Below are 20055 nucleotides of genomic sequence, written 5' to 3'. Positions count from 1 at the left end.
ACTTCAATCTTGGTCTCATCTGACCAGAGCACCTTCCTCCACATGTTTGCTATGTCCCCCACATGGCTTGTGGCAAACTGCAAACGGGACTTCTTATGGCTTTTTTTCAACAATGGCTTTCTTCTTGCCACTCTTCCATAAAGGCCCGATTTGTGAAGTGCACGACGAATAGTTGTCCTGTGGACAGATTCTCCCACCTGAGCTGTGGATCTCTGCAGCTCCTCCAGAGTCACCATGGGCCTCTTGGCTGCTTCTCTGATCAATGCTCTCCTTGCCCGGCCTGTCAGTTTAGGTGGACGGCCATGTCTTGGTAGGTTTGCAGTTGTGCCATACTCTTTCCATTTTCGGATGATGGATTGAACAGTGCTCCGTGAGATGTTCAAAGCTTGGGATATTTTTTTATAACCTAACCCTGCTTTAAACTTCTCCACAACTTTATCCCTGACCTGTCTGGTGTGTTCCTTGGGCTTCATGATGCTGTTTGTTCACTAATGTTCTCTAACAAACCTCTGAGGCCTTCACAGAACAGCTGTATTCATACTGATATTAGATTACACACAAGTGGACTCTATTTACTAATTAGGTGACTTCTGAAGGCAATTGGTTGCACTGGATTTTATTTAGGGGTATCAGAGTAAAGGGGGCTGAATACTTTTGCACGCCACACTTTTCAGTTTTTTATTTGTAAATAAATTTGAAAACCATGTATCATTTTCCTTCCACTTCACAATTATGCGCCACTTTGTGTTGGTCTATCACATAAAATCCCAATAAAATACATTTACGTTTGTGGTTGTAACGTGACAAAATGTGGAAAAGTTCAAGGGGTATGAAAACTTTAGCAAGCCACTGTACCTAAGTGAAAAAGTTGCGCCTCAGGTTCTTATTAAATCTTTCCTCTCTCTCCTTAAAGTGTTAGGCCTTTTAGGTTAACAGGTTCACAACTTCATTAAACTGGACAACTGACTATTTTATGTTTTTTTCAATTATGAGAGGCATAGATAGGGTAGACAATCAGAACCATTTTCTAAGGATGAAAATATCAAATAGTAGAGGGCATAGCTTTAAGGTAAGAGAGGCAAAGTTTAAAGGATATATGCAGGCCAGGTTTTTCTTACATAGAGGGTGCCTGGAACATACTGCCGGGGTTGGTGATGGTGGTGGAGGCAGATATAGTGGTGGCATTTCAGAGTGGTGGCACCTCGGTACACGTAAGAATAAACAAAACTATATGCAGGGAATGGAGGGACACGGATTATGTGTGGGCAGGTAAGACTTAGATTTGGAACCAAGTTTGGCACAGACATTGTGGGCCTAAGGGCCTATTCCTGTGATCTATTGTTCTATGTTCTGGTGGAAACAAGCAGTTCTTTTTGGGTAGTATATTTCAGGTATGCCACTGGAGAAAGAATGATTGACACTGGTTGCTTGAACCAAATATTTGCTTCCTCCACGCTGTAATTGGATGTTTGGCTTTAGTAAACTTTTTTGCAAGTTTATATATGCACTGTTTTACTCTTTCAGCGGATGATATGGGTCTGGGGAAAACTCTAACGATGATTGCACTCATCCTAACACAACGTTGTAAGGGGAAAAAGGAAAAGGAGAAAGATACAGATGAATGGATCTCTAAAGCAGGTATGTGGTACAGAAAAGAATTGGAATTTTAAAAACAAGGGAAAAGGAACATGCACTCTGGATTGTCAATAGACAACAGGTGCAGGAGTAGGCCATTCGGCCCTTCGAGCCAGCACCGCCATTCAATGTGATCATGGCTGATCATCCCCAATCAGTACCCCATTCCTGCCTTCTCCCCATATCCCCTGACTCCGCTATCTTTAAGAGCCCTATCTAGCTCTTTCTTGAAAGTATCCAGAGAACCGGCCTCAACCGCCCTCTGAGGCAGAAAATTCCACAGACTCACAACTCTCTGTGAGAAAAAGTGTTTCCTCGTCTCCGTTCTAATTGGCTTACCCCTTATTCTTAAACTGTGGCACTGGTTCTGGACTCCCCCAACATCGGGAACATGTTTCCTGCCTCTAGCGTGTCCAAGCTCTTAACAATCTTATATGTTTCAATAAGATCCCATCTCATCCTTTTAAACTCCAGAGTGTACAAGCCCAGCTACTCCATTCTCTCAGCATATGACAGTCCCGCCATCCCGGGAATTAACCTTGTAAACCTACGCTGCACTCCCTCAATAGCAAGAATGTCCTTCCTCAAATTAGGGGACCAAAACTACACACAATACTCCAGGTGTGGTCTCACTAGGGCTCTGTACAACTGCAGAAGGACCTATTGGCTCCTATACTCGACTCCTCTTGTTATAAAGGTCAACATGCCATTCGCTTTCTTCACTGCCTGCCGTACCTGCATGCTTACTTTCATAGACTGATGAACAAGGACCCCCAGATGCTATTGTACTTCCCTTTTCCCAACTTTATGCCATTTAGATAGTAACCTGCCTTCCTGTTTTTGCTACCAAAGTGGATAACCTCAAATTTATTCGCATTAATCTTCATCTGCCATGCATCTGCCCATTCCCCCAACCTGTCCCAAGTCACCCTGCATTCTCATAGCATCCTCCTCACAGTTCACACTGCCACCCAGCTTTGTGTCATCTGCAAATTTGCTAATGTTACTTTGAATCCCTTCATCCAAATCATTGATGTATATTGTAAATAGCTGTGGTCCCAGCACCAAGCCTTGCGGTACCCCACAAGTCACTGCCTGCCATTCTGAAATGGACCCGTTAATCCCTACTCTTTGTTTCCTGTCTGCCAACCAATTGTCTATCCATGTCAGCACTCTACCCCTGTCATGGGCATGTCAAATATCAATGCAATAGCAATGGCTTTTCTCTTGCTTACTCAAGTGCAGTCGAGGGGCTTCTTACTGAAGAAGTAACACTTGATTTAGCGAAGGCATTTTTTTATTTGATTCAGAGGATTGTGGATTCAAGCCTTACACCAGAATTTGATGAACATAGGCTGACACTTCTGGGCAGCCACGGTGGCTCAGCGGTGGAATTGCTGCCTCACAGCGCTTGCAGAGTCAGAGACCCGGGTTCGATCCCGACTATGGGTGCTGTCTACAGAGTTTGTACGTTTTCCCTGTGACCACGTGGGTTTTCTCCGAGATCTTCACTTTCCTCACACTCTCCATAGATGCACATATATGTAGTTTAAATGGCTTGGTGTATGTGTAAATTGTCCTTAGTGTGTGCAGGATAGTGTTAATGTGCGGGGATCGCTGGACGGTGCCGACCCGTCGGCCGAAGGGCCTGTTTCTGCGCTGTACCTCTAAACTAAACTTCATTGTCTTGGTTGGTGTTGGAGATCCTATCTTCTTGGTGCAATATTAAACTGACAATTTGTTTGTGGTATGCAAATGAAAGCAAAGAGCCATGCGGTGGTATTAAAACCAAAGCTAGGAAGTTCTTTAGGTTCCTGGCCACTAAGGACACAAAGTGGTGAAGTAACTCAGCAGATCAGGCAGCATCTATGGAGGACATGGATAGATGACATTTTGGGTTGGCACCCTTCTTCAGTTAAATTGGTCCACTTTGAATATTTCCATAACTTTAGCTGTACCATGGAAGTATGTGATTACTGCCACTTTCCTCTCAATCTTTGCTGTTGCATCTAATCAAGGAAACTAGCATTACAATCACTAATCAAATTGTAAACCTTTTATTGTATTGCCAGTTACTGATCATAATGTGGTTTTATTGCAGGAAATTTAGCTTTATTTTGTTAATTTCTTAAAGTTGATGACTTTGAAAACTGATGTACTTTCAGAGATGATTCACTTTTACTTACATTGCAGTTTAGAAATCTTCTGGCTTAAAGGGTTTACTGTATATTCCTAAATCATAAGTTGTAATGGGTGAGCTCTGTGTTGTATTTTATCTAAACTGCAGTACTGTAATTAAGCAATTTAATATTCTCCATTTCTGGAAATGCTTAATTTCCTTGTTTGCACTCGACCCAGAAATATTCCGAGGGATGGTAGAAATGCGGAGTGAAAATGTTTCCATTACAAAATGGTATTGATGTGATATCCAGCAAATCCAAAAATGTTCCTGGTTCTCTTGTGTGCCATGTTTAATGCTGCATTCAAATATCTGCTTTCCAACAGAGAGCACTTTAGCCACATCTAATGGAACGCTCGTTATTTGTCCAGCGTCTCTCATCCACCACTGGAAAATGGAAATTGAGCGGCATGTCTGTGCTAAAAAACTAAGTATATACATGTACCATGGTTCAAACCGAGAAAAATCAACAAAGGTGTGAGTACATGAGGTGCTCTTTCTCCTATTCTGAAATGCTTTTATACAGATAGTTCTGCTTTTACACCTGTTTACAAATTGGATGTAAAGCAATCAAGAATTAATGAATTGGTTATAGCATGATTTCAGTCGGGAACAAGAGGATGAATTATAAGTTACTTTGGAAAATGGCAAGCAGGGATAAAAGCTGTCTTGGGGAGAAAAGGGTTCTCTGTAGCCTCCCTGTAGTCATCCAACACCATTGTTCCTTGTACATTCAACTCTGTTTTTCAATGCAAGTTCTGCTAGGTTTTTCCGTAACATAGCTGGTTATGATCTTAATTGCCATAAATATAGATTCACATCAATCTTTGTGTTAGTATCGTAATTCATCCAAATTAATGATTTTCTTCAATATTGCAAAATTAGGTTTGTAAAGTTGAAGCTGCACAAAAAAAACATGTGCATATAGATTAGTCCGTATGTTCCATTCTGAAGTGCCATTCTGTAGATTATATCTCAGAACTCCAATAGATGCTATTTAAGGAAGGCATTAGGCAAAGTCACTTGCCACTTTCTCCTTTCCAATTCCGCCGAAAGGGAAATGTATGATCGTGAACCTGTAGCTGTACGAATAGAGGACAAATACCATTTGTATGCTCCAATGAACAATAAAGCCAGCAGGAAGAACTAACAAACAAGAAAGAACATCTCACTTACAGTCATACAGCACAGAAATAGGCCTGCCAACCTATCTATGCTGATCAAGATTCCCCATCGAAGCTAGTCCCATTAGCCCGTGTCTTTCCCACATTCCTCTAAACCTTTGCTAACCATAAACTTGTCCAAATGTCTTTTAAATGTTGTTGTTGTATCTGGCTCAACTACTTCCTCAGACAGCTAGAGGAAGTTGGCATTCATGAGCAAACAGGAAGTGGAAATGAAATGAATGTTGTGACATTTTTTTATTAATCATAATCCAAGCCATTAACACAATAAAACACTTTTTTGTAGGCTTTCAGAATTTGATGTTGTGATAACAACGTATGGTCTTGTTGCAAAGGAGATCCCAGCGAAGAATGAGAAAGGAAAATGTACAGCCACAGATGAGGTATTTATAAGTTAAGGGCTGTGATTCATGAAGCTGTGGGTAGTTTTGAAAATAATGTATTGCCTTATCCATCTTGATGCATTGCTGATTTTATGAATGCCTGTTTATTGTTACTTGTTGGGAAAGTCACCAAATTAACACAGATCAGACTTCCAAACATTTTCAGATCCTGCAGAATTTATACGATGAAATAACAGTTGTTAAATACTTTCAGAAATGAGTGGATACGATATAGAACAGTATAGCATACGAATAGACTCTTCTGTCCACGGTGCCAAACATGATGTCAAGATAAACTAATCTCTGCTTGCATGTGATCCATATCCCTTCATTCCCTGCATATATTATCTGTACACTAGTAAAGGAGACAATAAAGACATAGTCATACAGCACGAAAACAGGCCCTATGGCCCAAACTAGTCCATGCTAATCAAGGTGGTCCCACCGGCCTGCGTTTGCCCCATATCCCTCTCAACCCTTTCTGTCCATGTCCATGTACCCGTTTTAAATGCTGTTGTTGTATCTGCCCCAACTACCTCCTCTGGCAGCTCGTTGCATATACCCACCACCCTCTGCCAAAAAGTTGCCCCTTATATTTCCATTACATTTTGCCCCTCTAACCTATAATGTTTTTTTTCCAAATCCTAAATTCAATTTGGAGCATTAAGATGAATGTAAGAAATGTGTTTATCCTTTCTATATTAATGTGTTCCAATCAAAATTACTTTCTATTCTGGTTTCAGGCCTTGGCAGAGGTAAAATCTTCACATTCCCCACTTCTGAAGTTAGCTTGGGCTCGGATCATCCTGGATGAAGCTCACAATATTAAAAACCCCCAAATACAAACGTCAATGGCCGTATGCAAGCTCAGGGCTGGAGCTCGCTGGGCAATTACAGGAACACCAATTCAGAACAACCTCCTGGATATGTACTCCTTGCTCAAGTAAGATGTCAGGCCAGAATAACAAACTGTGTTAAGCTTTGCTTTGATTGAACGACACAGCATGGAATAGACCCTTCGACCCACTGACCAGCGATCACCTGTTCACACTAGTTATCCCACTTTCTCATCCACTCCTTGCATACTAGGAGCATTTTACAGAGGGCCAATTAACCTAGAAACCCGCACGTTTTTGGGATGTGAGGAAACCAGAGTACCCGGAGGAAACCTACGCGATCAGGGAGGATGTACAAACTCCAGACACGGACAGGACACAAGGTCAGGATCGAACCTGGGTCTCTGTCACTGTGAGGCAGCACCTCCACCTGCTCTGCCACTGGTACTGCTGCTGCCACTATTGTTGCTATATCATTTTGAACCCTTTAATGTGTTATCCCACCAGAGGATTTCAAACTTACCCTGATAATTTTTTTAAGTTCCCCAAATAATAATTTTTAAATGTTACATAAGTTCATAAGTCATAGGAGCAGACCCATTCGACCCATTGAGCCTACTTAACTATTCAATCATGGTTGATCTATTTTTTCCCCTCAACCCCATTCTCTTGCCTTCTCCCCTACAATCTTTGACACCCTTACTATTCAAGAACCTGTCAATATCCACCTTAAAATACTCAATCACTTGACCTCCACCGCCATCTGTGGCAGAGTCCAAAATTATACATTAATTGAAGATAACCATGGAGTTTGGGTTGATTTTATTAGCTTTTCTAACCTTTCCTTCCTTCTTCAGATTTCTTCACTGCTCCCCATTCGATGACTTCAAGTTGTGGAAGAATCAAGTGGACAATGGGACAAGGAAGGGCGGTGAGCGCCTCAACATCATCACCAGAAGCCTCTTATTGCGAAGAAACAAAGGTCAACTTGACTCCAGTGGCAAGCCTCTTGTGCGTTGGCTTTTATCTTCCCAATTTTGACAAGGATAAACCATCTCAAGAAACAGTTTAGTTTAAAGATACAGCATGGAAACATGCCCTTCAGTTCACCGAGACCATACCGACCATGATCACCCTTTTATGCTAGGTCTGTGTTATCCCACTTTCTCACACGGGGCAATTTACAGAGGAGTAAATCTCTTTATCACAACTGTCAGCAAGATCTGTTTGATGTATTTAATTTGGGAACGTGGCTAAAGGCATGAATGCTTTTATGCTGCAGGTTAAAGGTAAAAATTAACTGCAGTTTTTCCTTTATTTGTCAAGTTTTCACTAACTAACCAGATGCAATCTATTTGTTTAAGAAGGAACTGCAGATGCTGGAAATCGAAGGTAGACAAAAATGCTGGAGAAACTCAGCGGGTGCAATATATTGGTTTCAAGCTTAATGAAAAGCTTCAGCTTTGGAGAGCATATTAAAAGCAGAACAGGAGTAAGATGATTGGCAGTGCTGCTGGTAGAGCTGCTGCCTAGCAGCTCAGAGACCCGGGTTCGATCCTAACCTTGGGTGCTGTTCCTGTGGAGTTCTCCCTGTGACCTCATGGGTTTCTTCCGGGTCCTCCCATTTTCTCCCGCATCCCAAAGACTTGCGGGTTTGTAGGTTAATTGACCTCTGTAAATTTCCCCTCGTGTGTAGGGAGCAGATGAGAAAGTGGGATAACATAGAACTAGTGTTCTATGTGTGTAAACACCTAGTGTAAACAGGTGATCGATGGCCAGTGTGGACTCAGTGGGCTAAAGGCCCTGTTTCCATGCTGTATCTTTCAATGTAAAAAAACAAGCCTGCTGCACCATTCAGTCAGACTGGCTGATGCAATCAATGGTACTTTATTATCATGTGCACCTAAGTACAGTGACATTCCTTTTATGCATGCAGTTCAATGACAATCATACTGCACAGTAGGTGTAATCATACTAAGTAAAAGAGTGTAAGACTCTCCAGTAATTACAGATGTCTGTCAATGTTTGCCTTGAAAGATTTTTGCCTCTGAGGCAGAGAATTCCAATGAAATGTGACCCTAATAGGGAATAAATTATTCCTCATTGCTGTTGTGAATGGACATCTAACTCTGGCTCCTAGTTGTAGATAACCCACTAAGGGAACCATCCACCCTAATCAGTCTATCTCAAAAACTTGCATTTCAATAAAATCACCTGCAATGCCAAACTCCAGCAAATACAGGCCCAGTTTGTTCCACCTCTCTTCATTTATTGCAGGAAAATGCACTGCCGATCAGTGCAAGTATATCCTGTAATACAGGGGCTAAAACTGTACACAGTGCTTCATGTGGATCCTTGTGTGCACTAGTTAAGGTTTCTCTGCTTTAAAACTCCATGCCCCTTGTCATTAAAAGCTCACAATGTATTTGCCTTCCAGATTCCTTTAGTTTATCTTGGAGATACAGAGCGGAAACAGGCCCTTCAACCCAACGACTCTGAGCTGACCAGCGATCCCCATACACTAACATTATCCTACAAGACACTAGGGACAATTTACAATTTTACCAACATTTATCAAAATTAACCGAAAAACCTGTATGTCTTTGGATTGTGGGAGAAAACTGGATCACCCGGAGAAAACCCACACAGTCACAGAGAAAACATACAAACTCCGTACAGACAGAACTTGTAGTCAGGATCAAACCCGGGTCTCTAGCACTGTCAGGCAGCAACTCTACCGCTTCGCTGCGCTGCCACCTTACCTGCTGCACCAGCATGCCAATCCTTTGTATTTCATCCCAGAAGACCCTCGCCCCCCTGATATATATATAATCTCTCAATATTTTTTTTAAATTTGCAGTTTCATTCTTTCTACAGTGGGTAACCCCTGTTTCCTGCATTCTATCTGCCAGATTCTTTCCCACTCGCCTAACCCATCTCTGGTCTTTGTGCATGCTCTATTGATTCTTCTCACAGCTTCACGACCCTCCATCTCTTGTGCCACTGGCAGATTTGGCTACAGTGCACCTGGTCCTGTTAATCAAAGTCATTCACATCAAGCACATGCAAACTTCATCTTTTGACATTTGACATGGAGTCATACACCACAGAAGCTGGTCCTTCGGCCCAACATCCATGCTGACCAAGATGTCCCATCTAAGCTGGTCCCATTTACCTGCGTTTGGGCCAAATCCCTCGAAACAAAGTACAGTATAGTGCAGGAATGGACCCTTTGGCCCACAATGTTTGTGCTGAACATGATGCCAAGTTAAACTGAGCTCATCTGCCTGTACATGATCCATATTTCTTACATTTCTGTACCTGTCATAAAGTCTCTTAAACACCATTGTTGTATCTGTCTCCACCACAACCCCTAGCAACGCGTTCCAGCCCCCCTAACCTGGGTAAAAGACTCGGTGCGTTCACCCTGTCTATTCCCCTCGTGATTTTTGTCATGCAGAAAATAGTACGACTGTCAAGTTTTGGTGAATCTAAATGACGATTAGCCTATGTGATTAGCCTATCACCATTTATTTTTTTTGTAAGTGCAAGGATTAATTTACACTGCAAAAAAATCTGTTAATTTTGAATCCATATTGTATTGATAGCAGGAAACATAAATAATTGCAAGTTGCAAAGCTCAAGAGAAAGAGTCAAGAAGGTTTTAACGGAACAATGAAATTCTTACTTGCAGCAGCACAACAGATATGTAAACATAGTATTTAGTATATACCATAATAAACCACAAAAAGAAGTTTAATAATTGATGTAATTAGCATGTCTTATTTATTTGTAGGTTGAATTACCTCAAAGATTTAATCGAAGTCATCGACTAAAGTTGTCGGAGGATGAGGAGGCAGTTTACTCTGTCCTGTATGCTCGTTCCAGGTACATTTGAGGAGTTGTGTTTGCAGGTACTATCGCAACATTTAAGAAACGTACATGGATAGGTTTAGAGTGATATGGGCCAAACGCAGACAGGTGGGACTAGTGAAGATGGAACATGGTGGTCGGCATGGGGAAGTTGGGCCGAAGGGCCTGTTTCCACGCTGCATGACACTATGACTAAACAGAACACACAGCCTCTATTTCCATCTTTTGAATGTTTCTTGGATAATGCCGTCCATTATCACTGCAAATTTGGTGTGACTTCCCATTTACATTTTTGTTTTGGTTGGAGTAAGAGTAAAAATTCAATCATCCCGTCAGGATGAAATTGGCAACTTGGCACAATTGTTTTCTTTGTCACAATTTTGAGTTTAAAAAGCAAGTTTAGAAGATGTATTTATTCAGCTTTCCCCTCTCCACAATATTGTGATCACCTAAGTAAATGTTGTAACGATTGATTTTGAACCACTTATTTATGGCTGTGGATTAATTTTTAAACACAATTGAAGTGATGAATTGCACATCCTATATCAGTGATGGAAGAGAGGTTACGAAATCTGCTGGGTATTGCCAGCATTGGTGCTGCGATTGGAAAAGTTGGAATGTTTGATGAGCAAGAAAGTAGAGCTTTAGCTGCCCAAGTGCAAATCATCCCATTACTTTTGTCAACTGCGTCATCGTCAGTGTGATGGCAGACCGATGGACCAAATCTCACCAAATGAAAGTGATTTGCTGATCGCATTCTTACTCCCCTTTGTAGCTATTGGATTCCTTCAAGCACAATTACCAATGTAAAGCAAGCTGGCCTCGAGGTTTATTCTTGGCTTGCCGAGGCCTATTGGATCTCCCGCTGACCATTTTAAATCCCCTAGCCATTCCCACACTGACCTTTCTGTACTGGGCCGCCTTCATTGTCAGAGTGAGGCCACACGCATATTGGAGGAACAGCACCTCATATTTTGCTTGGGTAGCTTATACATTTTGAACTGTCGTATTTTATTAATTCCTGTGCTATAACCATAGCACTGCATCATAGTTAAGATTTTCTCTGTGGTCTCACTTAACCCCACTGCACTGCTCTGCAAGAATCACGTGCTGAAATAAAAGTCAACGCCATTCTCTGTTTAAAGTCTTTTGTGAAATACAGCCCGTGAATGCCACCCCAGCCTCTGATGCAGATTGTTTGTGGAATTATTTTGTTTTTCTTCCTGTAGGTCAACCTTGCAGTCGTATCTGAAGAGACACGAGGGCAAGGGGCATAAAGCTAATTCATCACACGGTGCAGATAACCCTTTCAACAGAGGTAAGGAAGCAAATATTAATAAACGACATGGATTATTTTCAGCAAAAGTGGAAATGGTGAACTACTGAGTTTAATTGTCTAGAAGTTGGGTTAGTTTGTGCCTTTTTTTGAAGTGGAGCATAAAAGGAAAGTTTGCCTGTTTTCTGAAAATGCTGGAAGGACTCTGCAGGTCAGGCAACATCCGTGGAGTTGTGATGAAGAGTCGTTGATCCGAAACCTTAAAAGTTTACCCTATGGAAAACAAAACAGTTAGAATTTCTCATCAAAGTAAAAACAAAGAGCATAACACAAAGTGCTGGAGCAACTCAAATGGTCAAGCTGCGTCTGTGGAGGGAAAAGTCAGACAGTGTCGGAGTCTGATGAAGGCTCATCTGTCCATTCCCTCCACAGCTGCTGCTTGACACGCTGAGTGCCTCCAGAAGTGAGAAAACAGGTTAGGTAACGTTGCAGAGGAGTTGGGGATTGATGGAGAGGAGAAAGAGAATATCTCACAGGGGTAGAAACCAGAGTTGCTGAGATGATCATGATGTTGACAATGAAGTCTGGATAACAGATGAAGATTGGGGAGAGCAGGAAATAAAGGGAGAGAAAAAACACGATGGCTGACCATCGATCACCTGTTTACACTAGTTCTATGTTATCCCACATTTGCATTCACTCCCGAAACACTAGGAGCAATTTTACCTACAAATCCGCATGTCTTTGGGACGTGGACACAGGGAGAGCGTGCAAATTCCGTTCAGACAGCACACAAAGTCAGGATTGAACCCGGGTCTCTGGCGCTGTTAGGCAGCAGCTCTCCCAGCTGCGCCACTGTGCCGCCCTAATGCTGAACCTTAAACCAAAAGGAGCATGCTGGAAATGTCAAGCATGTCACATCAGGCAGAGTGTTTACAAAAGGAGAAGCAGAGTTAAAAGTGCTGAACCCTCCCACAGAACTAGCTAGTTCTGATACCAACAGAAAGATTTTTTAATAACTGTGTAATTCCATATTTAAGTTTGCAAAATGCCCAGACAGAGATTTATCTGTGTTGACACTTTCAGAGAAGTGTGTACTTGTACCTCTCAGTCTCGCAGTTCAACAACACTCCCCAGACCTGTGCCATTTCTGGTGTATGTCCTGCCCTGGTTTTACTTCCCAAAATGCCTTACTTTATAAACTTGTCTGAGTTTTAATTGTCATATGAACCAGTAACGGAACAACAATGCACTTTGCCATCTGTTTTTATTCAGTAGGTCGAGAGTTTGGTATTGACTCGGTCAGTGACGGTCCTTCCTCTTCCCAGAGAGCTTCACCTAATTCAAGTACTGTGCACATCTTGTCGTCACTGCTCAGACTTCGACAGTGTTGCTGTCATCTCTCTCTGTTAAAGACGGTAAGAAAGTATTACCCTCAGTTCCCTGACCATTGGATCAAATACATAATATATTTGTAAAACACAAAATATTTGTAAAATACATAATATATTTGTAAAATACCAAATATTCTTGGTGAAAACATTTGAGGTCAAATTACACAATAAAATTATTTGTAACTTAGCAAAGGGTGACTTTAGAGGAAACCAATTAAAGGTGAGAATTTATGGTAGAAGACCGTGTGGAATTAATTCCTGTCTAATGTTACAAATATTCTTCATGCAGACATTTGAGGTTAACTTGCAAACTAAGATAATTTGTAACTTTGTAAAGGAGAAAATTGGAAAACTTATGTAATTGGAGAAAAGTAATTAAAGGTTAGAGTTTATGGTAGAAATCAGTGGATTTCCTTCTGTAAAATTCCTCATATTTTTGGTGCATACATTTGACGTTAGATTACACAAGATTATTTGTAACATCGCAACAAAAGTATGTGGAGGAAGCCAATACAAGGTAGAAATGAGTGGAAATCATGAACATTCTTGATGTAAACAATAGAGGTTAAATTGTTCAACAAGATTATTTGTAACGTTTCAACAAATGTTAGTGGAGGAAGCCAATAACAGTTTAGAAATCAAGGTAGAAATCAGTGAGCAAGAACTGTGATGGAAGATAGGAAAGAATATCTCATTTGATAATGGGCCATTCTTTTCTCCCCATATCCCTTGATTCCGTTAGCCTGTTACTCTCACACACACACACACACACACACACACGCACACGCACACACGCACACGCACACGCACACACACGTACGTGGGACAGGGCAAGCGGGAGTTATGAATACTTAATCAACTATTTTAGATATATTTTAAATATTGACTGTCTTCCACTGCAGGCTCTTACTCAAACTGAGATGGAACCTGAAGGTATCAGCCTCTCGCTGGAGGAGCAGCTGAATGCGTTATCATTGACAGAGGTCACAGCCACTGATAACAAGACAACAGTTACCCTAAATGGAACCAGCTTCGAAGCAGATCTGTTTGAGAGCACTAGGCAGAGCACCAAGGTACATCAGATGTGTTTTTTGAATTGCTTGCAGGAAGGAAGATGTCACTGACAAGTCCTCCATTTATCGCCCATCTCTGTCATAGTCATACAACATGACTTAAGCCCTTTGATCCAACTTGCCCACGTCGGCCAACATTCCCCATCTACACTAGTCCCACCTGCCTGTGTACGGCCCATATCCCTCTAAACCTATCCTATCCATGTAACCGTCCTGAAGAAGGTGCCACAACCTTTAACTGCTTCAGTCCTTTTGATGTAGAAATGGTTAATTAGGGAGCTTCAGATTTAGACACTGCAGTTATGAAACAACAGTTATATATTTCTAATGGTGTATGACACGATGGTGATGGTTCTAGAATGTTGGATGGAGATGCAAGGAACTCCCAATGCAGGTTTACAGAAAAGGACACACGGGTCGGGCAGCATCACTGAAGAACATGGAAGTCTGAAGAAGGGTTCCAACCTGATATACATCCTATTCACATTCTCCAGAGATGCTCTTTCACGCTGAGTCACTCCAGCACTTTGTATCTGATCTAGACTCTTAAATCGCTGTGTTCCTGAATGAAAGAAAGACCATATCATTGATTGTGAAATACTTTATGTCTCCCATTCATTTTGCTTCAATACTGGTTGTCAAATCATTGTATATTCAATATCTCAAAGTGCCTTGCATTCCACAAACTCTTGAAGACACTGTCACACCGCTGACCATTGCAATCCGTCATAAAATTAAATGGATGATCAGGTTAGAGGAAGGGGATGTTGAACCAGACTTTAGGAATGCTTTTTACGCCAGTCCCTATCTGCCCAATAGTACATAAGCCATCTTCAAATATTTATGTGCACCAAATAGACACAAAATGCTTAAGTTACTCAGCGTAGCATCTCTGGAGTGAAGGAATAGGTGACATTTTGGGTCGAGAACCTTCTTCGGACCCTTCATAGATCCAGCCTGACCTACTGAGTTCTCCAGCACTTTATGTTTTGCTCTTAAAATAAATTTGTGGTCCACTGAAGAAACAACACGATCGACCACTCTGTAAGTGCAAGTTTTGCTGTACACTTCATACAGTAGAGCACATCATAATGCACCCCGAGTGAATTAATGGGATTAGATTTTTTTTAATCTGTTGTCTAGAAACATAGAAAATAAGTGCAGGAGTAGGCCATTCGGCCCTTCGAGCCTGCACCGCCATTCAATATGATCATGGCTGATCATCCAACTCAGTATCCTGTACCTGCCTTCTCTCCATACCCCCTGATCACTTTAGCCACATGGGCCACATCTAACTCCCTCTTAAATATAGCCAATGAACTGGCCTCAACTACCTTCTGTGGCAGAGAGTTCCAGAGATTGGGTTTTAACATGCAAAATGAACACGCTTCTGAAGCTCCATTTACCATTTAAATAATCGTAAACTCTCAATGCGTTTGGAAATCAATTTTACTCAGATGCAAGCTTACGATTATTTAAATGGTGAATGGAGCTTCAGAAGCGTTTTCATTTTGCATGTTAAAACCCACCCGAGAACCATGGGCGATTTTGCAATTTTACTGAAGGATTTCTAACTTTTAATACTTTTCATCTAACAAATGAATAAAGATAACAAAGCCAATAATGCCACTTTTGATGAAATACAGCGAGCAAACGCGATAATTCCCGATATTTTGGATCTTTAAATCTCCACGAAAAATGTCCGCAATCAACTTCCGCCTTTTTGGCCCCTTCAGCTCCGTCTTGTATTTACCTTAGTTTCTATCTTTTTTTTGGACTGTAAATTTAGGTAGCTGTTCCTCACGGGCACCCCGACTGGTACAGTAAATTGCAGCTCAAACACTGGCCGTTTTCGATGTTTTTAACGGGTGTGAAAGTGCGTGTTTTCCCATCCACTAACATGTACCGGAAGTGACGCTTGTCCTCCAGTTAAAATTTTCGGTCACGTGAGTGGGGATTTACGCTCCAGTGACCTTTCGTGAAATCACCCTATAAATAAAAGTATTCTCCAATACCGTGCTAAAACTGAAGGAAACGGAATAGATTCATAGCAAAGATAGACACAAAAAGCTGGAGTAACTCAGCGGATCAGACAGCGTCTCTGGAGAAAAGGATGTGGTGACGTTTCAGGTCGAGATCTTCTCTCCAGAGATGCAATCTGTTTGGCTGAGTTACTCCATATTTTGTGTGTCTATATTCAGTTTAAACCAGCATCTGCATTTCCTTCCTACATATAGATTCATAGCAACTTGTTTCAGCAACTTTTTCAGCACTTGAAAGTTTGGCATATAGTTTGGACGGCACGGTGGTGCAATGGTAGAGTTGCTGTCTTACAGCACCAGAGACCTGGGTTCTATCCTGACTATGATTGCTGTTGCTGGAGTAACTCAGCGGGGCAGGCAGCGACTCTGGAGAGAAGGAATGGGTGAAGTTTCGGGTTGACCCTTCTTCAGACGGAACTGAAGTCTCGTCGGTGAGAGTACTTGTGATTGGCTGAAGAAGGCTCTCAACCCGAAACGTCACCCATTCCTTCTCTCCAGAGATGCTGCCTATCCCGCTGACTTACCCCAGCTTTTTGTGTCTATCTTCAATTTTAGAGTTAAATAAAAAAATAGAGTGCTGGAGGAACTCAGCGGGCTAGGCGGCTTTGCGGCGGGAATGGAATAGGAGTTGTTTCGGGCCACGGTTCTTCTTCAATAGGAAGGAACTGCAGATGCAGTTGTCTTTGCAAAACGGCAAATGATTCTGGGAATGGTAAGGTGAGAGAGATATGAGAGAGAGAGAGAGAGATGGGGAGTAGGAGAGAGAGCGCGCACGAGAGAGGGAGGGAGGGAGAGAGCGAGAGACAGATACAGCGAGAGAGGGAGAGAGAAAGGGAGGGGAGGGGGGAGAGAGAGAGAGAGAGAGAAAAAGAAAGAACGAGACATAGAGAGATTCCGGCCTATTAACCCCAAGCACTGTGGTAGATCAACGCTTACAAAAATAATCATCCAGATCTTGAAATTTAAAATACTAATAGATTTAATCTGCTATAATTTTTAGAGGTACATTATGACTTTTTATATCCTTGCATTTTTTAAGCAGCAAGATCTTAAGTCAATTTCACTGGGTTATTACTTTTCCATTGGCAAGTGGTATGTTAATGAAACCGGAAGTCGGGTTGAGCATTCCAAGATGGCGGCCATTACGCTCCGTTACGTACTACACGTTGGATTACGCAGGAGTGGAGTATCTTGCTCCGCTCTATGATCCTTGGTTGAAACTATGTTATGTGCTATTGTAAGATTGGGTTAGGGAACTGTCATGCAATGTATTTTGCAGCCCGTATCGGTAATTGGCTTGTAGGGGTTGCCTCCCCCAAGTAATGTCACGCCCTTCGTTTGGAAGGGTATAAGAGGGTGGGTAATTCTTTGTGGTGAGTCGGTTGATTGTGATTTCTGTTCTGTTTGCACGAGATATTGTTGTCTTGCTTGGGTGGATCGGCAACCGTCCCTGCAGTTTGTTCTTCAATAAAGTAAGGTGTTGGAACCCAGAGTTTGACTTAGTGTTTGACTAAACCAGACTAGGGGGGTAGAACCGGAATTAACATTTCCAGGCCCCAGGTTATCTGATGTGATTTATCACCAGTGAACCGATGCAAAGCAAACTTGACTTTTTTTAACCTGTAGCTTTTTTTTTCAGATCACTGCACTATTAGAGGAATTAAAAGTAATAAGGAGCAGTCCAGAACCCCAGAAAAGGTAAATTTTCAGGAATTCATTTAACTGATGGGAAGATGCTTTCTGTAGGTATAATGAAGGCTGACTGTTTTATATGGCACAGGAGGCCGTTTGGCTCTTTAGCTCCCGGCAGAGCAATCCTATCCATTCCAATTACCCTCTTATTTTCCTGTACACCTGCAGCTTATTCCCTATTGTGTAGTTGTTAGCTTCCCTTAGATTAAACATGAAACAGGCTGGTACAATAACAACATCTATAAGGCATGTGGACAGGTCCATGGATAGCAAAGGTTTAGAGGGATATATGGGCAAAACGTGGGTAAGTGGGACTAGTGTAGATGGGCCAACTTGGTCGGTGTGGTCAAGTTGGGCCAAAGGCCCTATGCCGATGCTGTATGATTCTATAACTGTACAGCACAGGAATAGGTCTTTCAGCCCACAATATCTGTGCAGAACAAGATGCCAAATTAACTAAACTTTTCTGCCTGCATGTGATCCTCATCCCTGCATATCTATGTGCCTATCTGATAACCTCTCAAACGCCACTATCATAATTGATTCCATCACCATCCCTTGCAGTGTGTTCCAGGCACCCGCCACTCTGTAAAAAGAAAAACTAGATTATTTTGTTATTTAGTGATACAGATGATCCTCCACATTACAGAAAGGTTGATTTCCAAGCAAACCTTCGTATTATGAGTCTCTACAATGTGTAATCCTATTTCCCAGTGAAACCCAGGGTGTATTTTTCTCTCAATAGTAATGATGGTGCCATAGCTGCAGTATTATGTCAGGGGGCCACTTAAGGGGTTGATTGTCAGTTTCCAAAACAAATGTCCAGCAGCTACACTTGGAGAGAAACACGACTGCTGAGAAAAAAACAAACTGAAAGCTGGAAGGTGATGGTTTGGGTTGACAGGAATTCACAAATTCCACATTCCTTACTTATCTGACCTTCAGACTGCAACAGAGAGTTGCGATATCTCAGCAGAGTGCCAGTAGGACGAAAGTATTCAGCCAGCCTATACAAAACATTACAGTACTATAATTCAGCATTCTTTCTTTGGCACTGACATTCCCAGGACATAAAGTTTTCTTTGTGAAATGGTCTTTCAAATTCGTAGTCAGTGATCGATATTTCCCTGTCTGATTATGGTGGAATTGGCATGGAGTTGTGTGACTATGTTTAGAGATACAATGGAAACAGGCCCTTTGGCCCACCAAGTCCACGGTGATCATCGATCACCCGTGCACTGGTTCTATGTGATCTCAGTTTTGCATCCTATACACTAGAGACAATGTACAGAAGCCAATTATCCATCAAATAGCCTGCACGTCTTTGGGACTTGGGAGGAAACCGGAGCACCTGGAGAAAACCCACGGTGTCACAGGGCGAACATAGAAAGCACCTGAGGTCAGGATCGAACCCAGGCCTCTGGCTCTGTGAGACAGCAGCTCTACTGCTGCATCACTGTGCCGCCCTATCCGTATACTAGATGTACATCTAGTGCTATCCCTCATACTGTACCAATTTCCACAATGGACAAATAAATTGACTGAAGCTGTGATTTGACCTATTTTTGTCACAGTTAACTGTCATTGTCCACTTTCCCCACCCCTCCGCAGTGTGATTATTTCCCAGTGGACCAGTATGCTGCACGTGGTGGCTGCTCACTTGGATCGAATCAAACTAAGCCACGTTACTCTGGATGGTACCGTGACTCCGAAACGTCGTATGGACATGGTGGAAGAATTCAACACTAATCCCAAAGGACCTCAGGTACCAGCTGGCTGCCGCTTTGAGATTGCTGGAGGGGAAAGAATTACAGATACACTACTTGGGTTTTGTTTGCTTTCCAGTTGACCTTTCTGAAGGGTGCTGATGGTTGGTTGTCAGTCTCCATGGAGGTTATGCGGGACTTTGCTTAGTCACATACACCGCCCCTTTAACTCCAGGCAAATGGTCTTCCAACATTTGTGTAACACTCGGGTAGCACGATGGTGCAACTAAAAGAGCCGCCGTCTCAAAGCGCCAGTGACCCGGGCTCGGTTCTGACCTCAGGCACTGTCTGGTTCAATGGTTATTTTAGTATAGTGTACAAAGATACAGTGACATTTTCTTTTGCATACAGGTCAGTAAGATTATTGCCATACATGAGCACAATCCCCGATTACAGTGCACCCAATAATTGGGACAAAGACCCATCATTTAGTTATTTTCCTCTGTACTCCACAATTTGAGATTTGTAATAGAAAAAATCACATGTGGTTAAAGTGCACATTGTCAGATTTTATTAAAGGGTATTTTTATACATTTTGGTTTCACCATGTAGAAATTACAGCTGTGTTTATACATAGTCCCCCCCATTCAGGGCACCATAATGTTTGGGACACATGGCTTCACAGGTGTTTGTAATTGCTCAGGTGTGTTTAATTGCCTCCTTAATGCAGGTATAAGAGAGCTCTCAGTACCTAGTCATTCCTCCAGTCTTTCCATCATCTT

General features: G+C 42.1%; 1 protein-coding gene across 3 annotated transcripts in view; it reads left to right on the top strand.

The window, feature by feature from the left end:
* The window catches only part of ttf2 (transcription termination factor 2), a 46079-nt gene that overhangs the window by 16986 nt on the left and 9038 nt on the right, over positions 1–20055 (top strand). For all 3 annotated transcript variants that reach the window (XM_033032988.1, XM_033032989.1, XM_033032990.1), the window contains exons 10-20: positions 1525–1638; positions 4141–4291; positions 5285–5381; positions 6125–6324; positions 7075–7228; positions 10014–10105; positions 11320–11408; positions 12642–12784; positions 13663–13833; positions 17515–17573; positions 19179–19332. In XM_033032988.1, the coding sequence (XP_032888879.1) occupies positions 1525–1638; positions 4141–4291; positions 5285–5381; positions 6125–6324; positions 7075–7228; positions 10014–10105; positions 11320–11408; positions 12642–12784; positions 13663–13833; positions 17515–17573; positions 19179–19332 (1424 nt within the window). The remainder of the gene's footprint in view (positions 1–1524; positions 1639–4140; positions 4292–5284; positions 5382–6124; positions 6325–7074; positions 7229–10013; positions 10106–11319; positions 11409–12641; positions 12785–13662; positions 13834–17514; positions 17574–19178; positions 19333–20055) is intronic.

This window comes from Amblyraja radiata, chromosome 14, assembly GCF_010909765.2.
Source record: "Amblyraja radiata isolate CabotCenter1 chromosome 14, sAmbRad1.1.pri, whole genome shotgun sequence".
NCBI classification, from domain to species: domain Eukaryota; kingdom Metazoa; phylum Chordata; class Chondrichthyes; order Rajiformes; family Rajidae; genus Amblyraja; species Amblyraja radiata.
Note: the sequence above shows the minus strand (reverse complement) of the source record. Positions and strands in the feature narration are given on the sequence as shown.